At 41.7% G+C, this 23,339-nt stretch overlaps 3 protein-coding genes across 3 annotated transcripts; all 3 read left to right on the top strand.

Annotated features, from left to right (window-relative positions):
• Positions 1-1,837: 1,837 nt before the first annotated feature.
• wdr43 (WD repeat domain 43) lies at positions 1,838-14,534 on the top strand (the record flags this gene model as incomplete). The annotated part of the gene is made up of 18 exons (XM_080849892.1): positions 1,838-2,086; positions 3,420-3,554; positions 5,558-5,679; positions 5,974-6,094; positions 6,202-6,320; positions 6,460-6,562; positions 6,710-6,774; positions 6,894-7,071; positions 7,403-7,489; positions 8,449-8,580; positions 8,684-8,827; positions 9,008-9,094; positions 9,323-9,354; positions 9,450-9,513; positions 9,636-9,749; positions 10,010-10,079; positions 13,353-13,408; positions 13,645-14,534. 18 exons carry the CDS (start codon positions 1,838-1,840, stop codon positions 13,780-13,782), a joined length of 2,016 nt encoding a protein of 671 aa, XP_080706018.1. The 3' UTR covers positions 13,783-14,534.
• A 1,520-nt stretch (positions 14,535-16,054) lies between these two features.
• Positions 16,055-16,864, top strand: gjb10 (gap junction protein beta 10; the record flags this gene model as incomplete). The annotated part of the gene is made up of 1 exon (XM_080849834.1): positions 16,055-16,864. The coding sequence occupies one exon, from the start codon at positions 16,055-16,057 to the stop codon at positions 16,862-16,864; it is 810 nt and encodes a 269-aa protein (XP_080705960.1).
• Positions 16,865-21,571: 4,707 nt separating this feature from the next.
• Positions 21,572-22,441, top strand: gjb3 (gap junction protein beta 3; the record flags this gene model as incomplete). Its single annotated transcript, XM_080849829.1, has 1 exon — positions 21,572-22,441. One exon carries the CDS (start codon positions 21,572-21,574, stop codon positions 22,439-22,441), a length of 870 nt encoding a protein of 289 aa, XP_080705955.1.
• Positions 22,442-23,339: the final 898 nt, after the last annotated feature.

The raw sequence follows: 23,339 nt of genomic DNA, 5'->3' as shown, positions 1-23,339 counted from the left end.
TCACCCCAGTTGTCCTTGATATTTCACATGACATTCTTTACACAATAACACTTGCAATCCGCATATATTCTAATACACACCTTTTTCACCCATAAGGAGTTTGCATCCCTGGTGTGTTTTCTCAAGGTTCTGTGGTAAAAATATTTTTCTGTATCCTCTTTAATGTCTGCCAGATGAAGCCTTCTTCGACGGGGATGATGAGCAGGAGAAGAGCTGCCAGCTTCTGCAGTATGTCCTGGACATGGACGGATTATGAAACCACGGGCCCCTGGGCCTGGACATGTAAAAGGCCCCCTGTGCGCACCCGCAAAAATTGCAAAACATTACTTAAATGTAAAGGGTTTTTCAAAAGCACAATAACTAAATTGACCTGTACCTCAACAGGATTTACAGGCACAAACACATTTCTTTAACACAGCGCAGGTACACTCAATTAAAGCCATATATAACGGCGACTTCTCGCAGAGGCTCTGGCTTAGGGGCCCCCTGAGCTCATGGGCCCCTGGGCCTGGACCTGGTAGGCCCTTTGGGTAATTTATCCCTGGTCCTGGACTGCCTGGGCAAGATCTTCCTATACGACAAACAGCGCTTCCTCAGCAAGGAGAGGGCAGAGGCCCTCATTAACCCTCTGGTGGATCAGGTGAGACAGGCTTTAAACAACCTCATCAACGTGGGTTTGCCTAAAACCATCCCCTTCCTGGCCGAACTCATGGAGGGTAAGAACCTTTCCCAAACACAGTGTCTTATCATCTTAATATACTTGTGAATTAGTCTTGAAGTCTTACGTTTTGATCTTATAGATGAATGTGAGGAAGTGGAGCACCAGGTACAGAGAGTAATCAATGAAATGGAGAACATCCTGGGAGAGCCACTGCAGAGCTACTTCTAAAGGACCACTAGAGGGCACTAAACGCTCATCCAGATCACTTCTTCAGCACAAGCTTGAATGCCTGCCAGTCCACGTACGACTAAAGGACTAAAACTCAATGAGGAACGTCAAAGCTCAATTATAGAAAGGTGTGCCTTGATGATAAAAGTTGTAAAGTGACACTGTTGTATTTGTCACTGTGACTTGGTAATAAAACGTATTAAAAAGTGTTTCGTCTTTACACTCAAGTAATACAATTTATGTATATTTTATTCCATTTGTGAGTAACAGCAATATTACCACCCCAAGTGTTACTTTCGCTGAAGTATATTTGCATGAGGCATCTTAAGATCCTTGGGCGTGATATTAAGGGTTTATTAGTTTGAAATGTGAGGCTTGATTGATGTGTTTTTGATTATGTATAAATAACACAAATTATCACATTCATTATTATATTGTCTTGAATCTCCTCTCTGAAATGAAAGTACAGTCGTCTCGTATTGCATGTTGCATGAACATACACTTCTACTTCCAAAACCTTGAATGCAAAATAAGGCAGTGATAACCAGTACGTATTATTTTTTAATTACCAACCAAAATAGGTGCTTTACGTAATGTGCTTAAATGTCAGGGGTTTTTTTTCGAGACAGATGCACCAAAATCAAGACCGTGTTAGTTCACATAGAATATAAAGCCCTAATTCTTGAAATCATTCATGTTTTGGGATCAAAATCTGACCTACTTACGTCGTTGTGTTACCCCAATAAAACTAAAGAGAAGTGACACACATTTGTTACAATTGAAAACAAGTGTCTAAAGCCCTGTATCATTTAAATCCACGATTCCATTTCATATACGTGCGTCAGTTCATATTCACCCGCTTCTTCAGAGAGGTTCGTGGCTCTAATGAATTGCCCTTCTGCAGCGCTAGTGCGCCTGCTCCTCAAAGATAACACGTGTTTCCTGGCCATGCGTCTCTCTGAATACGCAGACGTACGCAGCGCTTCAATAATGGCGGCCGATGGAGGGTTCTCGTCTCAGATGCTACCCTGCGTTTTCTCGCCTAAATCACATCAATACCTGGCACTGTGTGCACAGGATGGTCGTCTTCGTATTTGGAACACAGACAGCAAAACCCTGCACCAGGAATATGTGCCTTCTGCCCACTTGAGTGCCACTTGTACCTGCATATCATGGGGACCATGTCGGACGGCTAAGGTATGTGGGGGGCTAAGACAGAGCAGTTTCCATAGAGTTAGTTAACATGGGCTGGTGGCCTAGTGAAGCACGCTGTAGTTTTAAGTTTGTATCATCCCTGTCATATATCCTAATCGAAAATATACGCTTGGACCAAATTAGCTGCTCTTGTGATACTAATTGAGATGCTTCGTGTTCACTGTCTTTAAATCCGAAGTCATAAAGCAGCCCACATGATTTTCTAGCCTGTTAGCAACAAGCTACCTAGCAGCACTGAAGTTACCTCCAGTAGGACGCACATGTCGGTCGCACATGTTCGTGCTTAAAATGGCTACATGAAGGTTTCTGCGAAAAATGAATATTAGCTGTGTATTATATAGTTCGGCCAGATTATATAGAGAGTAGCAGTTTCCTTAGTCTTAACGTTCAGTTTTGCTCATGTTTTGATGATATGAGTTTATTTCACATGGAAGGTGCTAATGTTAGCCAACTAGCTTTCTTGCTGAGAGAAAAGTTGGAAATGTGAGCACGTTTAAAGCTTCCTTGCCAGTAACTTTAACATCTTCAGTGTGTCTTCGTTATAATAGTATTTGCTTAGCTGTCATATTTTGTGCATGGTTACGGTTAAATTGACCCCTGGCTAGGTGAACTAAGAACTAACTTAATGTTAAGGCGTTAGCCTGTATAGCTACCAAGCAATTTTCATTTAAATATGGTGATAAATTAATAGCTAACGGGAAGTTGTCTTATTAGTGTCAATTTGTCATTTGAAGTGGTGCGCATTCTTGTTGTTAACATTGCAATGCGAGTTGTTACTGTAGTACAATCGAAGAGACATTTTGTAACGTTAGTCGTTACGTCAACAGGTGCGACCACTTGATTGAAATGTGTTCAGGATAGCAATATCAGCAGTCTAAGCAAAGGCTGTTGTTCACGGTGACACTCTATTTAGAACAGCTTTCCGGAATGTTGTGAAAGTGGCATACCTGAGTGGTCTACGTTGAACAGACCAGTACTCAATTAGGGGCAGGCTTGTATTCTGGATATTCGTTGGAAATGTAAAGTAGTGAAGAACCATGAATAATCACAACGTTACATAACATACAATATGACATGAACGACTGATCTGATTTCTTTTTTAGATTGGAAACATAGTATTCAACATCTTAAAATGGTCTAGATTGGGAAGGCATTCTGTAGATCAATAGTCAAAGCTTGTCTGGAAAAAAAAGTTACCATTTTGGCAGGAGCTTCTGCTAAGAACTGGTCATATAACATTATTTAGCCTTATATACGTATGTGCGATGCGAGCTGTTTCTCAATGACTTATGCTTCTTTGTGTGCATGGTCCTAGGAGGGGCCTCAGAGGAAAAAGAGGAAATCTGAGGTAGGGCAGTCAGTGGAGACCACAGATCTGCTGGCACTGGGAACGGCAGCGGGCAGCATCCTCATCTACAGCACAGTCAAAGGGGCACTGCAGTGCACACTGGTAAGACATTAAAGAATTCCTGAATAAACCTTTAAACAAATGTTCATTACAGCAACTTGCATTGCTAGGCACTGATTACCAACATGTTATGAGGTGGCATCCTAAAGCTTAAAAGCCACCTCCCTTTATGTTGTCACTAAAACTACCGCTTGTGCACATTGTGAAGTAGATTTCTTGTAATGGTTTGCCATAGAGCACTTAACATTTGTGCTACATCTGGATGCATTCATCATACACTCCCAGGGCGGAGCTAGGCCAGTCACATACAGCTGCGGAAAAAATTAAGAGACCACTTCAAAATTATCAGTTTCTCTGGTTTTACTATTTATTGGTATGTGTTAAAGTAAAATGTACATTTTTGTTTTATTCTATAACCTACTGGCAACATTCCTACCAAATTTCAAATAAAAATATTGTCATTTAGATCATTTATTTGCAGAAAAATGACAATTGGTCAAAATAGCAAAAAAGATGCAGTGTCTTCAGATCTCGAATAATGCAAAGAAAACAAGCTCATATTCATTTTTAAACTACACAATACTAATGCTTTAACTTAGGAAGAGTTCAGAAATCAATATTTGGTGGAATAACCTTGATTTAAAATCACAACTTTCATGTGTCTTGGCATGCTCTCCACCAGTCTTTCACATTGCCGTTGGGTGACTTTATGCTACTCCTGGCGCAAGAATTCAAGCAGCTCGGCTTCTTTTCATGGCTTGTGACCATCCATCTTCCTCTTGATCACATTTCAGAGGTTTTTTATGGGATTCAGGTCTCGAAATTGGGCTGGCCATGACAGGGTCCTGATCTGGTGGTACTCCATCCACACGTTTACTGGCCTGGCTGTGTGGCATGTGTTTACTTTGCCTGGCTGAGGTTTGTAAAAGACCATAAGGATTGAACCAAAGCGGACTGGAGGTCCCTAAGTTCGTCTTCTCTGATGAGTCCAATTTTCAGCTTTGCCCAACACATGGTCGTCTGATGGTTAGACTGAGACCTGGAGAGGCCTACAAGCCACAGAGTCTTGCACCTACTGTGAAATTGGACTCATCAGAGAAGACGAACTTAGGGACCTCCAGTCAGCTTTGGTTCAATCCTTATGGTCTTTTACAAACCTCAGCCAGGCAAAGTACAACGTTGTCCCGGAAGAAAAACTTGCTTCCTTTTGCTCTGACAATGTTCCCCAACTCTGAGAAGTGTTTTTTCCAGCAGGGCAATGCTCCATGCCACACAGCCAGGCCAGTAAAGGTGTGGATGGAGTACCACCAGATCAGGACCCTGTCATTGCCAGCCCAATTTCGAGACCTGAATCCCATAAAAAAAACTCTGAAATGTGATCAAGAGGAAGATGGATGGTCACAAGCCATGAAAACAAGCCGAGCTGCTTGAATTCTTGCGCCAGGAGTAGCATAAAGTCACCCGACGGCAATGTGAAAGACTGGTGGAGAGCATGCCAAGACACATGAAAGTTGTGATTTTAAATTAAGGTTATTCCACCAAATATTGATTTCTGAACTCTTCCTAAGTTAAAGCATTAGTATTGTGTAGTTTAAAAATGAAAATGAGCTTGTTTTCTTTGCATTATTCGAGATCTGAAGACACTGCATCTTTTTTGCTATTTTGACCAATTGTCATTTTTCTGCAAATAAATGATCTAAATGACAATATTTTTATTTGAAATTTGGTCGGAATGTTGCCAGTAGGTTATAGAATAAAACAAAAATGTACATTTTACTTTAACACATACCAATAAATAGTAAAACCAGAGAAACTGATAATTTTGAAGTGGTCTCTTAATTTTTTCCGCGGCTGTATGCTAAGAGATATGTGTTTGAAAAGGGAATTGAGTGAATGGAACCAACTGATATATGTGTTCATTGGGGCAGGTATGCTATGAACTGGTAACAAATGGTCCTACGGATTTTTCAATCAAAAGTTTTACATTTTTTAAATATACCTTAAGTGTATTTGTGTGCTGACCTGGTTTGCGCTTTCTGAATCAGGATGGGGGTCATAGTGGTGCAGTGAACACAGTGCAGTGGCATGTGGAGGAGAATGTGCTCTACAGTGGCTCAGATGACACACACATTGCGGAGTGGGACCTGCAGACAGGCAAAATGCGCTGGTAGGTATTGCTGTTACCATCATTCATTGAATGTGTTCTTCTCCTTCATGCCTGGTTTTGACTGTAGACAGAATTGGGTTGCTGTGCAGGAAGCTGCGTATTAAAGTATCATTGTTAACATCAAAGGGATTATGAAGCTTTGTAAATCGGTTTGATGCTTTATTGTAAAACAATGTTTTGAGACTAAATTGAAGACATTTTATTAGTTATAAAAAAGTGCTATTATTAGGAACTCCTCAGTTGACCATTGCTAGGTTTTCTGCTCATTGATCGTTTTTGTCTGGGTTTGTACAGTAAATGGAAGGCAGATCGTAATGCAGTGACTAGTTTGTGTGTGAGTCCCGATGGGAAGCTCCTTCTCTCTGCCGGCATGACGATCAAAATGTGGGACTTGGAGACCAAGGAGGTGTATAGGGTGAGTGTTTTCAAGCTTCAAGCCTGTAGGAATTCCAGTAACAAATGTATAACTTCAGAAGTAAAAGCAGCCCTTTGAATTAACATTTACCTTTGTTTGGTTCACAGAAGTTCACAGGTCACTCAACCATGGTTACGACCCTGTGCTTCGCCACTACCCGTCCACCTGACAGCGATGGACTCTACTTCCTCTCTGGGGCAGCTCACGATCGACTCCTCAGTGTGTGGTAGGTTCACTGTCCAAGGGAAATTGGCACAGTCCACAGAACAATGGCTCTCAAAGTTTTGGATCTGCTTATGGTGCTTACTGAGACGAAGAGTCGTCTCAATTTCGATTTTGTAGTAAAGATTTGTTGTGTCTTCTAGGCAAGTGCGTTCAGATGGGAAGGATAAGAACGCTGTGGTGTCGTTCACACTGACAGACGAGCCTCAGCACATTGACCTTCTCAAGTCAAACAGCAAGGAAGAGGTGAGTTTCGGGCCAAGTTAGGAACTGCCATTCAAGAGGCCAGTAGGGCACAACACCAAGATAAAAAGCATCACAGAAGTGTAAAAGAAATGTCCTAGTTTCAATTGTCTAAAAATTAAACCGAAAATCAATTCCTTCCTTTTACAGGCGCTGAGGTTAGCCGTGGTATGCAAGGACGGACAACTGCACCTTTTTGAGCACTTTCTCAATGGGTACGTTCAATCGGTTGCATTGAGACTCACCTTTCCTTGACATTTCCTTCCTTCCACAGACACTCTTATATTTGTCACTCCGTTGCTCATGCCTCCTTGCCTTCCCCTCACTCTCACAGGCCCTGTAAGAAGCCCCTTACCCCAGCCTGCTCTGTGCAGGTGTCCAGTGTTGGGGGTAAATCTGGTGAGGTTGACACGCCAGTGCCTGTGCCCCTGCTGGCCGCTGCCCTCAACCAAGAGAAGCAGAGCCTGCTGCTGGCATATGGCAACCACCTGCAGCCCGTCATTGAGAACACTGTGAGCATTTAGGATCTTGGTTGTCCGTTGTCCATGCTTATTTGCAAGAGCACTGATTTATCTAATAGTATGCAGTCAAAACTTGTGGTATGGACTGATTGGGCTTTTGTAAATGCATGCTGAGTAAAATAGCTCTGGAATTAGGGGGGCTATAAACTTATTTTCTCATCCGTCCTCTATGAGGTTACGGTCAGAATATCTACTTCATTCAGATGTAGATTTTTGTTTGTATGAAATTAAACACTTTTGACCAAATTCAGTAGGTTAGTAACAGAAGGTGGTGATGTGGGCAGTAGTGATATGATGTATCTCTCCTGTGTATTCCCACCAGCCTGTGAACACAGCAGAGAGACACGTATGTCTGGTCCGGGACATACAGGCAACATTGTCCATCTCCATAGATACAGCCGTGTCCCTGGTAAGTCTAACCTTCCTTTTAATGAAGTAATTGTTAATCGTTTTAGTTACATGCTTGCGTGCCCCCATGCTTACATAAATGTCTATAATCTGATGGTTGAGTTATATCACATAAAATTAAAACTTTGACTAGATTGAACTTCAAGACGTACCACTTTGTGAGGATTTAAACATAACCACTTCATATTTACTGATTTAAAAAGTCCCACAGCATAGGGTCAGGAGTTCAGGACTGAATTCACTGATAGATCAGACACAACAAAGAGTACTTTAAGTGTCTGTATTTGTAAATATGATTTATGAGTGGTTTCTGTGACCTGTGTTTATGTATACAAAAAGTGTTTGGGTGTTTGTGTGTGTGCTGCTGTATAAACATGAGTACAAAGCACGTGTGTGAGTGTGTGTGTGTGTGTGTGTGTGAGTGAATGGGGGAGGGGGCTACTGCAAGTGTATGTATGAGAAGGAAAGATGGACAGTGTGCATGTGTGGTAGTAAGAGTGAGTCAAGTGTTTATATTTGGTGTATGAAGTAGTTGCATGTTTGTGTGTATATGATTTAATTTTTTTTAATTTTTTTAAAGGGAGAATTTAGGATAAATCCATATTTTACCTTGAAATTAGTTGAAATGTAGATATACTTGCTTGCTTAATCAATACTATGTAATTGATACTATGCCTAGTATAAGTTCAGAAGTGCATGGTTTTGAAATGTTCATATCTTCATAAAATGAAGCGTGTCACACAATCAAACAGGAGGTTTTTTTTTTTTTTTAACTCTGTAAGGATTCATCTTACATTAGTCAGAAGTACCCTGGGACTAAATTAAGTGTAGAACGACTGCCTCACTTGGAAAGTCAAAGTAGCTTATTGTCCATAATGTTATGATCGCTGTCAATGAATTTGACCAGATGTATTGTTGTAAAATAAAATATAAAATGTCTGTTTCTTTCGATTGTTTCAGGTCAAAACCCCAATAGTCAATGAGAAAAAAATTAAAGTATTGGTGCCTGGTCTGCCAGGACACCAGGCACCACCCAAAGCAGCCAATCAAAGCAGCCAACCAGAAAAAAGGAAGAAGGGCGCCCGGACTGAGGTATGTCATAGGATTGACCTATCATCATTTTGGTTCATTCACATCATGGCTAATGCAACTAGCATTGATCTCTGCGTGTGTCTAACTGTCTCCAACCTTCCAGATGTCCATAGAGGAGCGCCTAGAGCAGGTGGAGCTATCCAATGTAGGGAAAGGAGGGGAAAAGGGGATCTCCACCCTTCAGACAGACAGTTATGCTGTACTGCTGGTTCAAGGACTGGAGAGTAAAGATAAAAGCATCCTCAACGTGAGTCCTGTTTATTCGCCATGCCAATATGGCTTTGTATCTTCTATTTTGGTCTGTCTGTGCAGAGATTCCTTCTTTGGATCTCATGAGCAGCCTTCATGTTACTGCCCTGAGTGAGTATAACCTTGATGTTCGAACTGTAGATGATGCTGACTGGAAGTTTTGTCTACATTTTTTCAGCGAATATTCCAGACTCGCAAGGAAATGTTGATTAGGAATACAGTTTCCCGAGTACCCCTTCCAGCTATCTTGCCATTATTGGAGGAGGTAAGTGGACCTCATTTTTTGTTTTGTGTGTCCTGCTCTTTATGTTAATGGTCTGTTAGGGATGTTAAGCCATTTGCATTTTTTTTTGTGTTAATAGCTTTTATGTGGTTTCCACTGGCATAGCATTATTGCTTCTGTCTCCTATATTATATTGGATAGAGGGTTTTACCTTTTTAATACACTTCTGCATGTCAAGATGTTAATGAACCAATTCTCTGGAATCCCCAGCTTTCCACAAGGATACAAGGACATCCAAACTCGTGAGTCAACCATACTAGTCATTATTTTTCACAGAATAGCAAATGTAATTGTTAAGTCTCTTCATTCATTCACTTTCTGTTTATGTACCCTTCAGAGCTCACATGGCAGTAGATTGGCTAAAGGCAGTGTTGACGCTACACACATCCTACTTGTCAGCAGTAAGTACTGTGGTTAATCATCGATATTAATTGTGTGCTAGTGTTAAAATGTGATTTATTTCCTGTATTTGTTATTCTCTAATGTTTTTTTTGTTTTTGTTTTTTTTGTCTTTCAATTGCAGCTACCAGATTTGGTGTCTCAACTTGGAAGGCTGTATCATTTGATTGAGAGCAGAGTGAAGGGATACCAACAGCTAATGAGGCTCCATGGCAAGCTATACTTGCTAATGACCCAGGTACACAGAATGTTTTAAATTGTTTAATGGTATGTTCAAATCTAATAATGACAGAAGGTGCAGTGAGGGTGTTTATATTTAACAGATGTATTAAGGTCTCATGACATGCTTTTAGTAAATGATTGTAAAGTGTCAGTTAAAAAACATACTTAACTGTGAGTACACTAAAATGCATACAGCGTAGTACTTTACAACACAACAAGCAAGATTCAGAATTAGTTTGGAGCTCCTGTCTCAACTATACCGTTTCTGTCCACCAGGCGGCGACTAGCAACAGTGCCCATAAAATAAACGAGCTGGACCACACAGCCAAGCTTGTGTATGAAGAAGGTGAGTGTCGAGGTTTTTTTTCTTTACAGTTCATTATTCCCTAAATGTTGTGTGTGTGCTGTGACATGAATTCATTAGTAAATTTATAGGTTGTTTTCAGTGTTACTATAGGGCTAAGAATCAGCATTATATCTTGCCACTATCATCCAGTTCACTAGCAGTGATGTTCCTGAAGCATTCTAAACCAAAGTGCTGGGTAATAACTATGCATTATCTTGACATAAACTACTAAAGGGAGAAAATGCCCCTCTTCTTAGAAGCAGGCTTTTCACTTAGAGGCAAAGAAATAATGTAACATGGTAGTATATTGAGAACTATACTTAAGTAACCACATTATAACAAGTGGACAGCCAAAGTAACCAGTTTAGAACTGAAAGGTTCTCCTGCCAATGATATTTGCTGTATCACTGCTAGGTTTTATTAAATCTGTACAGTGTGTTATGTGGCTCACTGAGATACAGTTAAATTAAAAATAATGGACCGAACCAGGTAACATTCCAAACCTAGCTAGTCAGAAAGTTATTAAATGGTGATTGGAGTGCTCTGCCTCTCCAACAGATTTGCACAAAGTAGGCAAAGTCATGTTGGTTAAGATCTTTATGCTATAACTCCCTTCTGAGCAAGAAAATGGCATGTTTATCATAACAGAGCACTGTTGAGCTTGATAAACATGAGCTTCTCAAACTCTTCATCTGAGAGCCTGGCATTATCTGGATGCGTAGCAGGCACAGGAAGAGCAGGGATGGCCTGGTGCCAAAGGGCCAGCTGTGCCAACTGAGGGAAGCGGTGCTGGTTGCCCCGCCAGTAAACCAGGGGGTCGTGGTGGTAAGGGATACAGGGCTCATGCAGATAGGTCTCCACCTCATCCTGAGTGTCAGGCTGGTGTTCCTGAGGTTCGTCCTCAAAGAAAGGGAAGAGGCTTCTCCTCTTGGCCTGGGTCTGCGGGTTGGTGGCTGAGTACTCAGTGTCCTGGGTGTTCCTCTCTGGACCACCAGTGAGGGCCAGCAGGTCCTGCCGCATTTGTAGTGCCCCATCCCCTTCACACCACCGCAGCTTCAGCCGAGGGTCTAAGGCTGTCGCCCTCCGGTAGCACCATCGGTGCTCAAAAGGTGACAGCCACTTTTCCAGCGCCACCTGCAGAGCCACCGCCAGCTTATGGTTCTCCTCGGCTGGTGAGCTCAGGTGCCTCCTGATGCCCTGGATAGAGGGGATGACCAGGCTGGCAGGGACCACTCTCTCCTTTCTGAGGCGGTCTGTGATCTCCTCAAAGGGCTGCAGAGTGTGAACAAAGTCCTCCAGCAAGGTTCTTTCAAATGAGCTCCAATTCAAGCTATTAGCATTTGTATGCTGGGGTTTTCTGTCCTCGGACTGACCAAGGATGCACTTAACCTCTTTTAGCTGACTGCTCCAGTCGGTGGGTAGTTGGATGTTGCGGTAATGTACTTGTGGAGCATTGGTGTGAACTTTAGCCAAGGCATTAGCGGTATCTTGTGACGTTGCCTGCAAACCATCCCGAACAACTAGCTGGAGTGCCTGAGAGAAGGATAGCCCAGACTGAATGTTGAGTGGCACCCTCACAGTTCCTGGTGTAGATCCTCTGACCCCTCTCTCTAATTCGGCATCATCATTGTCCTCCACCTTCAGTGTTCTCACTGTGCCGTTTCCATCCCTCTCCATTTGCTGACACCCAGGGAGGTGGGTTAGACCTTGTGCCGGGCTGTCACTCAGTAAGATGATCGCCTCTCTTGAGATGCCGTACTGGGTTAGCACGTTGTTAATCTCCTCAGTGATAGCGGTTCTCATCTGTTGTCCACGTGTACGCTTACAGGAGAACATGACCGATTTCAAGGCATAGTTTGTGACCAGGTGGCCTATTATGGTCATACAGGTGAATTCCGTTGCAGTCAAAACATCCACAGTCAGACAAATACTCTGGGCTTGGTTGGACAGAGTCTTCAGTTTGTCCTGTAGAAAGCTGGTCTGCTGATCCAGGAGCGTGTTCACAAAATAGTCCTCATCAGGCACGTTGTAGTTTGGCTGAATCTCCTGTATGAAGGAAAGGAAGAACGGACTCTGCACAATGGAAACGGGTAGTTGCTCTCCAGCGATGAGGTTGACCAATGCCTGATTTCCAAGGATCTGACTGGGATCATTGCTATTCCATTTGTTTGGTGATTGTGGTTGGCTACATGTGGGTGGTGTGCTAGGCCATTGTTCACTGACACTTGAGGAAGGACCCAGTGGTATAGAGGCATGCTTTCTCTAAGGATTGAACAATAATAATTATTAAGTTTTGTTATAACATAAGGTATTTGCTTATATGCAAAATGATGGCATATATATTGTATTGAGTTAAGTAATTTGCAAAATGCTATAAAAGACTCACTAAATTATTTAAAGTATAAGAGAAAATTGTCAAACAAGTTCAAAAGACAAAATTCTTCCTTTGCAAGACAAAATCATGTATTTGCATAGTTAAACAAAAAGTATAAAGCTGCACACCGTTGGAGGCAAAGGGAATATGAAAGCTGAATGTGGTATGGCTTTGAATCTGAATACATTTAGATGTTCATACAAAAGTGTATATTTCCGATGTATGTATTGGTCTTCATGTATGAACTTAAAATGAGTGACCGACTATTTTTAAAAAGGGTAAGCACAGTGAGTTTGGCAGGAAGAGAGCAGGGTATGGTCTTACCTTCATGTGATTGAGTAGGTTGCTGGTGGCTTTTCTGTTGAAACTCATCTCCAGGGGACAGTATTTGCAGCGAGCCTTGCACACCAGCTCTTTGTTGTCTGGAATGTAAAAATGGTCAAAGACCACAGAGACTTTGCGCTTGGACATGGTCCTCTTCTCTCGCTGCTGCTGCTAGGCTGTATCAGAACATGCTTCTGTTCAAGTAAACAGTCAACCAGAAACAGTCACCCTCCCCCAGTGCTTACTTTGATTGGTTGCCTGCGAAGACTGACATCCTATTTAGCCATTCATGTCGCTGTGCTGCACTGGCTTGTTGGCAAGTGCGTCATCTCAAATGCAAATAGTCTGCAGAGAGATTCAAATGCAAATGGGTTGGTTCCCCCCATCACATTGAAATGCAAATCAGAACGCTCTCCAGCGCAAGGGCCTTTGTGAAATGCATTACCCAGAGAAGAATGTTGTAGCTCTTGTATTTATGCTTTTCGTCTGCACTCTTAGGCTGATTTTTAAAGGATTTTTAGCTTGCAGTGCAACACAATGCTGTTCTGACATTATATGACACCATGTTTTTCCAGAGTCCTCTGATGAAGAGGGTTCAGGAGACGAAGGACTGCCTGAGGATGAATCAGAGGTAAGATATGCCATGTTTGCACAAATATGACCAGTATGTGTTTGTAAATATATGCATGTTTTCATAGGAGGGAAGTCAAAGCTCCTCACGTTCTCTAGTCTGAGACACACTGATAAAACACAGAGGAGCAGCATTGATAACTGTTTTTATTTCATTGTTTTAATTGGAGGACATGGCTGGTTGCTAAACACAGTGACATTGCATTTAGAAATTACAATTTCCTCTCTTTTCCATAGAACTGGGAGGAGGATGAAGAAGATGATGGGGAAGATATGGACACAATGGAGGAGAGGCAGAATCCTGCTGACGAGGAAATGAAAGCAAATGGGGACGAGTCAGACCTAGATCCAGAAAATGAGAGTGAAGAGGAATGAGTGATCAAGGAAGAGACCGAGGAATGAAAAGGACCTGAAAGATTTATATATGCTTTCGTTTAATTTCCATGTTTTGATTTTATTTTAACAAAACTACAAAAAAAAAAAGACAGAGTTTTATAGAATTTCAATGATGGCAGGCAACAGCGGCTCAAGAGCGTCCCTCCCATACATGACGTGTCACTTCCTAATTATGATTGGGGCGGAAAACAACTCCCTTGAGATCTGATGCTGCAACAGTGTCCCACAAGACTGTCTTCTACCCCTTTCTCTCCTAACTGCCTGCCCAAATACGGTCACCATCGGTCAGCTTTCACATAGACACACACACGTGCTCACACTCACCATTCTGAACCTGGGAAAGGTGTTTGGATGTGGTTGTCTATACGTCCACGAGTGATCTGTGAAATTAATGTATACAGTGCAACATTTGTATCGAGTTTCCCTGCGCTTACAACAGTTGATTTGGGATTAAAAACAGATTCTCTGAAACCATGTTTTGTAACATTATTCTTTATTCTTTTGTTCTTTTTTTTTCATGTTTTTTCTCCTCATGGGCTGGTAATGCTGGACAAGAGAATGTGTCTTTCATTATGAAGTGTGACGGTTTATTCGGATGGACTCCTTTTGACCTAAATGGAAAGATTAATAATATTCAATGAAAAGATTGCAAATTCTGTGAATTACTGGTTCCTTCAACTCCATTTGTGGCGAATCCTGACCATTGTACGATTTAAATAAAGTTGCCTTTGTCCTGGTTTTTGGTGGTGAATTTGGTGATTTCCATTGCTGCATCAACTAATTGGTGTAAACGCCGAAATTCTTCTCAGATACGTACAGAAGGTTAAGTAATCAAACTTCACTTATCTGGCTGTAGACTGTGATGATCAAAGCCAGTCTATCAAGGTTTAAAATGCCTGTGAGGTGATGCACATTGTTTACTTCGAAAATACCATTTACATACAAGTCCTGTAAAGGTATGTATTTTATTGTAATGTTCCAAATGCTATTCTGCCCCCTACACGACATTCATATGATTAAAAGAGAAACCTTGAAGGTGTTGTCCTTGACTCTAATCCAGTACATTTATGTCGAACTCTCAGGTAAATCTCGTGGTTAGGGCTGAGCCATACACAACACTCAATTTTTCCAGCACAGATTAGTTGTTCCAGGAGCACGAAAGAGGTATAATTTGACTGGCTGTCGAGCTGAAATATCAACCTCTTGCTAAAATCGCGGGATGAGCTTTTAAGTGTCCTTGGTGCAGTGTAATCTGTCGTGGGACGGATGCACGCTTAGCAATGCCTTAAATGACCACAAGGCGGCATCCAGATGTTGGCGCGTACCTGTGGGTTGATTTCCTCGCCTTTCACCACGTTTGCCCTGCTTGTCTTCAAGTGTCACTAGTCAACTAACTCCACCCATCCACACTCCCAGTTCCACTCCCAAGCACAAGCGGTCGATGAAAATCCACTGCATTTGGAGTCTAAGAGAGTTCAGTTCTCACCGAGCTGGACCGCACGTATTTTGTGAGTATCTGATTTAATTTCCAAACGTTTGTGTCAGATAATTATTACATGATTCTGAAGTCAAATGAAGGAACTTCATATCAGTTAAAGTTGTTGTGATGAAACTCTACATATTTGAGTAAAGGGACCTCTGTCTTGTTACGCATACAATGTGATGTAGCCTAGCCTGTACTAATTAGTAGCATATAAAGCTATGCATTGGCAACTTCAGATCCGTCCTGGAGTTAACATTTGCTTGCCAGACAATTGCAATACCTTTGCGAGCTTTTACCATAATGGTTTATACTTTAGTTGTTAATTTTATATTATTATATTGTTAATATTATTTTGGCAGTTTTTTTCAGGGAAAGGATTTAAAATGTCATAGTGAAAGTGTTTTTATTTTCATATGAAAGTTATTGTGTGTTTCTGTGTGTGTGTGTGTGTGTGTGTGTGTGTGTGTGTGTGTGTGTGTGCGTGCGTGTGTTTGTGTGTGTGTGTGTGTGTGTGTGTGTGTGTGTGTGTGTGTGTGTGTGTGTGTGTGTGTGTGTGTGTGCGTACGTGCGTGTGTGTATATGTATGTGTGTCGTTTGGCTTTGGAAGCTTATCTCTGTATCAATCTGTTTTGTGTCTTTTCCTTACCTTTCTCCTTCTTTCATTGTTTTCCCATCATCTTCTTACCTAACTTTAGGTTGCCTCCCTAGAAGGATTTTTTCTACTAGAACAGAGGGCTTCATTCAAGCCCCCTAAAGAACATCCTTGCAATGAACTGGTCAGCTCTTCAAGGCCTCATTAGTGGGGTCAACAAATACTCTACGCAATTTGGCCGTGTTTGGCTGTCCATCGTTTTTATCTTCCGAATCATGGTATTCGTGGTCGCAGCCGAGAAGGTTTGGGGTGATGACCAGAAAGACTTCAAGTGCAACACGGCACAGCCCGGCTGCCACAATGTCTGCTACGACCACTTCTTCCCTGTGTCCCACATCCGTCTGTGGGCATTACAGCTCATCTTTGTCACCTGCCCCTCCTTCTTGGTGATGATGCATGTGCAATATCGGGAGGACCGTGAGCGAAAGAACCGTCTCAAGTACGGCGAGGACTGCAAGCGTCTCTACCAGAACACGGGCAAGAAGCGTGGAGGCCTGTGGTGGACCTACGTCCTCACCCTCGTCTTCAAGATGGCAGTAGACGCCACTTTCGTCTACCTGCTCTACCACATCTACGAGGGCTACGACTTCCCGTCGCTAGTCAAGTGCTCGCAGGCGCCATGCCCCAACCTAGTGGACTGCTTCATCTCTCGGCCCACAGAGAAGCGCATCTTCACCATCTTCATGGTGGTCTCCAGCCTGGTGTGCATCATACTCTGCTTAATTGAGACCCTCTACCTGGTGGGCAAGCGCTGTGTGAAGATGGGCAGGCGGGTGCAATCCTCTCGGAAAATGCAGATGACGGCCTCCATGATGAATGTCAGGAACCCAAACATGTTGGTGATGGAGTCCAACAGTGAAAAGAGATCTAACAATGAGACTATTAGCCCAGCACCATCCTACAGTGTAGCCATGTCCAAGACATGATCTCACTCACAGTCAGAGACAGAGACACATTAACAAAGTGATCAATACAGGGACATCACTCCAGTTGCTCTAGGTTTTTTTTAATAAAATCTTTAATTCTTCTGTGTAAATGCCATACCATACAGTTTCTTTTGGTTTTCATAGTACTCTCTCCATATGCACTGAAACCAAGGCTATGATATTTTACTGGTGTGACCAGGACTTAAATGGCCAAGGTGAAACCCAGTAGCTTCCCTCTCTACCCCACCACATTCCGTTCTTCCATTCCACTCCTCACCGTATGTAAACCAAGTACACACCTGTGGTACAGTTTGGTTGTGAGCAAATAAACTGTCCTTTGTAAATAATCTATCATTTTCAGACAAGGAAACTACACAATTGACCCTGACATTTTTTTTGCCGTGGTATTTGTTCAGTGACACACCTCTGCATTAGCAAGATTCAAACCAAACTTGTTGTGTGTTTGAGTATGAAAAAGACTTTGAATGCATTTATATGTTGTGTATAAGCAATACTCACTGGTGTGATTGAAGTGAGGACCAGATACAAGTCAACCTGCCCTGGAGTGAATTTATTTGTGGTATGACCAAAAGAAATGCTGTCAAACCACCTTCCACATAGCCTTAACCTTTCTGCCAGTTTAATATCTCATACTGCCATGTGTTTTAAGCCATGTCTGGTGGCCACTATTATTTTTATGAAGTGTAAATTATTCTCTTTTTTTTTGTTGTAATACTGTATTCTGAGTTGCACCTTGTTTAATGTTGTTCTGTTATATTTTGGGTGTTTTTTTTTAAAGATCCTGAGGGGATAAAGGCGACTGGTTTCCCTGCTCTCTCAACTAGCAACACGTGTAATACAAGGAACGACAATTGCAGATCAATACGAATGCTCTTGCTTTCTAGGTCCTTGCGTAGGAGATTTACCATGTGGACATCCAACTCCTTTTGGCAGGGACAGCTAAACTGAACTTTGCGTGTTTACGTACATGTTTTACAAGTAAACTGTCTTTCTAAATTTGTTGTATTCTTTCTTTTTGAACTGTTTACAAGTTTGTGTATCCTTCAAATTCAGTCTGACATTTTCTTAATAATGTCGACTGGTTTGGTTGCGTAACATTTCCGAAATATGAGGAAATATAAATCTGTTGAGTCGTGTATATGTCAAGATGATTCATTTGAATTTGCAGGATGTGTTAAGTTCTGAGAGTACAAAACTCATAGTAATCATAGTATAGTCTATGATAGTCTGGCATTTGAGGCATTCTGACTCCAAGTTAAACCAAAGGGCCTTTTATTTGTGTACCTTCATTTTGAGTGAGCCTTCTTTGTTTAATTGTATTAGCTTTTATGTCCATGATTTTGTAAATAGATAATAACCAGTTTAACCTCTTGAGTTATCATGGCTCCATCATCCATGCATAACACTGAAACAGAGGCGTGACAATAAACGGCAGAGATGGGTTAAACGAGACCTGCCCTTTTCTGAAATATCCTTTAAAATGTACTACATTCATTGATAAACTAAAGTCCTTTGAAAATATGCTAAGTCCTTTGATATTTAGAGTGAATCACTGAGTCAATTCGTCTGTACGGGAGTGTTATTATCGTCACTTTTCCGCTTTCATGGGGCTCACCCAGAGGAAGAATTTTTGCCAGTCAAACCCAGGGATAGGCCTGACAAGTTTTACACCGAGTTTAATCTATACGTCAGATAAGCAACAGTGGATTCTTCTCCCATTTTTTGCCCAAATGGTTTATGAAACAGCCTGTCCTTTAGAATAAACAGGCACATTTCAATGGCCAACCTGGCCTTTTGTATGCTGAAAATAATCGTCTTAGCTATTGGGTTACTTTCATTGTTCATTCCTTTATTGCGCCTGTACCACCATCCATCTCTACTATTCTGGTAAACAGGTCACCTCCACCTGTGGTCTTGTTCTCTCTCCTATAGTCTCCCTACCGGATTCTCCTCTGCTTTGAAAGCAATGACAACAGTCTGCCTGCACCTTAAGCAAGTGCATGTGGAGACATGCACTAAGGCAGTACACTTTAGGTGTGCCCCAAGAAACTGACGGGACAAGTTTCAACAAAAGAATCTGTGTGGAACTTTCCATGCCTTTAGTTTAAAGCAGCTGTTACTCAACAATCCCAATTGAAACCTCTTGCACATAGCTAGATGTTACCATGTCATTATTGATGGGATGTTTCAACAAGCAACTTTAGTCACGAAGTCCCGTAATATCCCAAGGATATCAGGTAGGCCTACTACACAATACCTGTACCTATGAATAGGCCTACCTCAGGGGAAGCCATTTTGGTTATTTTAAACAGGGGCTGACTTGCTCAGACAAGACTGATCATCACAATGCCTCAAAAGCACACCATCTTTAATTTGATTGTATCCATCTACATTTATGATCTATCTGTACACACCTTTACGTATAACTCACAGTTGGGGTTTACTAAGGCTTATGTGGTGTCTCCATGGCAATACTGGTGCAAGTACAACTACAGGTAATGTCCACTCTTTTAAAGTGTATACAAACACTCCCTTGATCCCATCAGTCATCCGGTCCACGGCCCACACCTTCTTCAGCATAATAGTAAAAGCCGATACAGTACTCCACCAATCAGCTGTATAGGCTGATGCACTAATGCCTTCTTCACCGCTGGGTGTGGCATACTCTTACGTCAAGGCATCCCCGGGCAAGTTTAGTCACGGAATGAGCGGGGGCTGTCTTGTATTTCTAGGTAAAGAATGCATGATAAACAATCAACCTTGACAAATCTAGATCCTACATTAGTTCACTCACTATCTCATGTAAAACCAGTGGAAAACAGATAACTCCTGACAACTCGCTCCTCTTCTATTCAACAGCATCCTAAAGGCTGCTGGCATGATTGAACGATTAAATATAGGCCTACCACTGTCTTTCAAATGTTCTTAGCAATTTACTTATCAAATTACTTTTCAAATGACCAATATTGTTATTCATCATTGTCCAATGTCATATTTCCATTGGATAACTTTGAACTGAATAACAGATTGCTATAGGCTATTTGTTTGCCAATAACTAACTACTGTTAATGAGCTTGTAGATGAAGAAGTCGTTGAGAGCGAAGGAAGAAACCAACCAGATCTCTCTTTACCTTAGCCCAAACCACACCCATTGGGAGATAGACAAGAAGTTCTTTTCTATTTCCACCAACTTTACGGCCGAGCCTTCAAGTACACCAAGTAAATCAAAGCCCAAACCCGGTATACGAAATCAGCAACACATCTTACGTTTATCGTTCCCGTGTGGAAAACGGAGAAATCCTTCATAATGTGAGTATCACTAAATTTACATTACATGAAAGCCGGAGACATGACTTGGATATCAGCTAGGCTTTATGTAACTGTTAGAAAGTCGATAGCTATGCTCAGTAAATGTAGAGTAAATTAGGCTATTTTGTTTGTTAAAATGCCGTTTAAGGCTTGTAGGAAGAAGCGTATTTTGGCTGTTGATGGAATGTCACAATAGCATTGCTTTACCTACATATTGTCCAGGCGCATTCCTCAACTAGGTCTAGGCTACACGCTGAAGCCAGACAAATTGACGATACATGTAATCAAACTAGGGAACAAATATAGACTTAAAGGGTATTTCAGAGACTAGTTTACAGGGGGTGACGATAGTCGATTTTCGATGAAAACAGAACGGGAAATTACTGATTAGAGTGTCAGTAGCTAAACTGGCGCAGAAGGTTAAGTTTTCGTTTGCAGGGACAGCGTATCTTGATAATGATAAATGTGTGTATTTATTTATTTAATACATGTTAAGGTAAGTCACTACAAACCAACTTTGCCTGTGTTTGACCTGGCCAAAAACTGTCAGTGACTTATTCAGGAGCAGTTTCTCTTGTGGTTGACAATGACACAGCTAAATAGTATAATTCTGTGTATATCTATTATAATGAGGAAGATAAAACATGCCCTAAACACTGCAGCCTATGTGAATATTAATAATAAGAAAGATCACGTGTCTCTATTATTATAATATATAGTATATATTATTCTGTCTTTGTTACCATCCCATTGAAAGAACTACTGTGACCATGAAAGGAGTATTAACCAGACCTGATTTCATTTAGACCTGTAAATGACTTGATTTGTGATAAATATGCCCAGTTTGTGTAAGAGGAGGAATGTTTTAGGTGAAGGAATTAGAGGCTTCATAGAGTCTGTGGCCTTTTTTATATGTTGTTTTCTTGCTGTATAATGCTTAGTGTTTAGAATTATCATGTATAATGACCACATTAATTACCTTTCAGTACTATTTAAAAAGTTTAGTTGGTCTCAAGAGGGAATATTTTCCCTGTTATTTGGCACTTGTGTTCATGGTCAGTAGGGTGAGTTCAGATGTACCCACCGGTTTATAGAGGTAGTCCACAGGTCACACATTTGATTATTTGTAGATGATCCACTGGCTTCAGAATATTTTAAGTGGGCCAAATAAAATGCTATCCTTTGGATTTACTCATGCATTCATTATTTAACCAACTGTCAAGGCAGTGTCATAATTAAAGGCTAATCTGCATTCTTCTTTGTGTCTTCTCATAATAAGGAAGTAACATCAACTTGCTGAATAAAAAACAGAAGAAAAGGAAGTAAAGCCACCATTACGACAGAGCACATCCAATCGTACGGAATACTCAGTCAATAATGGACTGGAAAACTCTCCAGGCCCTGTTGAGTGGCGTGAACAAGTACTCCACTGCGTTTGGCCGGATCTGGCTCTCCGTAGTGTTTGTGTTCCGGGTGCTGGTCTATGTTGTGGCTGCCGAGCGGGTGTGGGGGGATGACTCGAAGGACTTTGACTGCAACATCAAGCAGCCTGGCTGCCCCAACGTCTGCTATGACCACTTCTTCCCCATCTCCCACATCCGTCTGTGGGCCTTACAGCTCATCTTTGTCACCTGCCCTTCCTTCATGGTGGTGATGCACGTGGCGTACCGTGATGAACGGGAGCGTAAGCACCGGGTCAAGTATGGGGAACAGACCACCAAGCTCTATGCCAACACAGGAAAGAAGCATGGCGGCCTTTGGTGGACCTACCTGCTGAGTCTCTTCGCCAAGACCTTCATTGAGATTGGCTTCCTGTACCTTCTGCACCACATCTATGACAGCTTCTACCTGCCTCGACTGGTCAAGTGTAACATCAGACCCTGCCCCAATGTAGTGGACTGCTACATCGGCCGGCCCACAGAGAAGAAAGTCTTCACCTATTTCATGGTGGGGGCTTCAGCCCTCTGTATCGTTCTTAGCGTCTGTGAGATTATTTACCTAATCTCCAAGCGCATAGTCCGCTGCGCTAACAAGATGAAGGCCAAAGAGAGAATCCGTCGTCTCCACACTTACAGGGAAGATGACAGTAAGAGCACCCTACCTGTTGCAGACATGGACCACCCTGATTATAAACCAGAGACCAGACCGGATTTTAAGCCCAACTTCAAGGCTACTCTTAAACCACCACCAAGGTCGTCAAGGTCCGTCCGTGCATCAGCCCCAAATTTGTTCTTTTCTGCCTCATAAACAAATTAACTGGAACTTCTAAGCACTTCAGGGGCTGGGACCGAACAATGTGTCAGGTGTGATAGCTGACAACTACAATTTAAGATGAATGTGGATTGTTTTTGTGCTAACAAACCTTAAACATCTTTGGACTGGTCTGGAGGGTTAGACTCAGAAGTGAGAGTCATTGTTCCACACTGCACTAGAAACATTTATTTTCACTCTGAGGTCCTATCTATGAACTTTCTAAGGTTTTGCTGTTAACTTCCTGTGGCTTATAATATTTTTGTTTACAGCACTCAATCCTTACGTGAGAATAAATAAAAACAAGACCATTCTGCTCTCTAAGAAAGTCTTGTTGATCGTCAGAATTGTCCACTTCAGGTTGGATCAGGGGTGGTTGTGAGCAGTGAAAAAAAGTGCGTAGGGGTACATTCCGAAGTAGTTGCTGAATAACCACAAAGGCATCCAGGTCACGCCTGCTTCTGCTATCCATCTGTGTCTCCACACCTAGAAAGGTGTTCAAAAGTTTCTGTGAAAATGAGTATTGACAGAACATTTCAGAGAATTGTTAACCTTCTCACTCGCATTTCCCTGTACTTCAACCAAATAGACAATCAACATTACTTTAAATGGATTATAAATACTACTTTGAATATATCAACCCTATCTTGAAGTAAAAATGTTCTTGTGTACCCATGGAAACGATCAGGATTGTTTCAAAATACTTAAATTGTTAATTTGCATAGGCATTAGGCAGTGCACAAAATGTTTGCTTTATATTTAAATATGTGTGTAAGGTTTACACAGGATTTATTTTTCTGTCTACAGAACTGAACTGTTCTTCTCTGGATAGTGTATGCTGTTACACTGCCTGATTTTTGGAATTATGTGATTTTATGTTAAGATATATGTTAGA

Source organism: Sprattus sprattus (genome assembly GCF_963457725.1).
Source record: "Sprattus sprattus genome assembly, chromosome: 13".
Taxonomy (NCBI): Eukaryota; Metazoa; Chordata; class Actinopteri; order Clupeiformes; family Clupeidae; genus Sprattus; species Sprattus sprattus.
The sequence above is the reverse complement of the archived record's forward strand: the minus strand, read 5'-3'. Positions and strand labels throughout refer to the sequence as shown.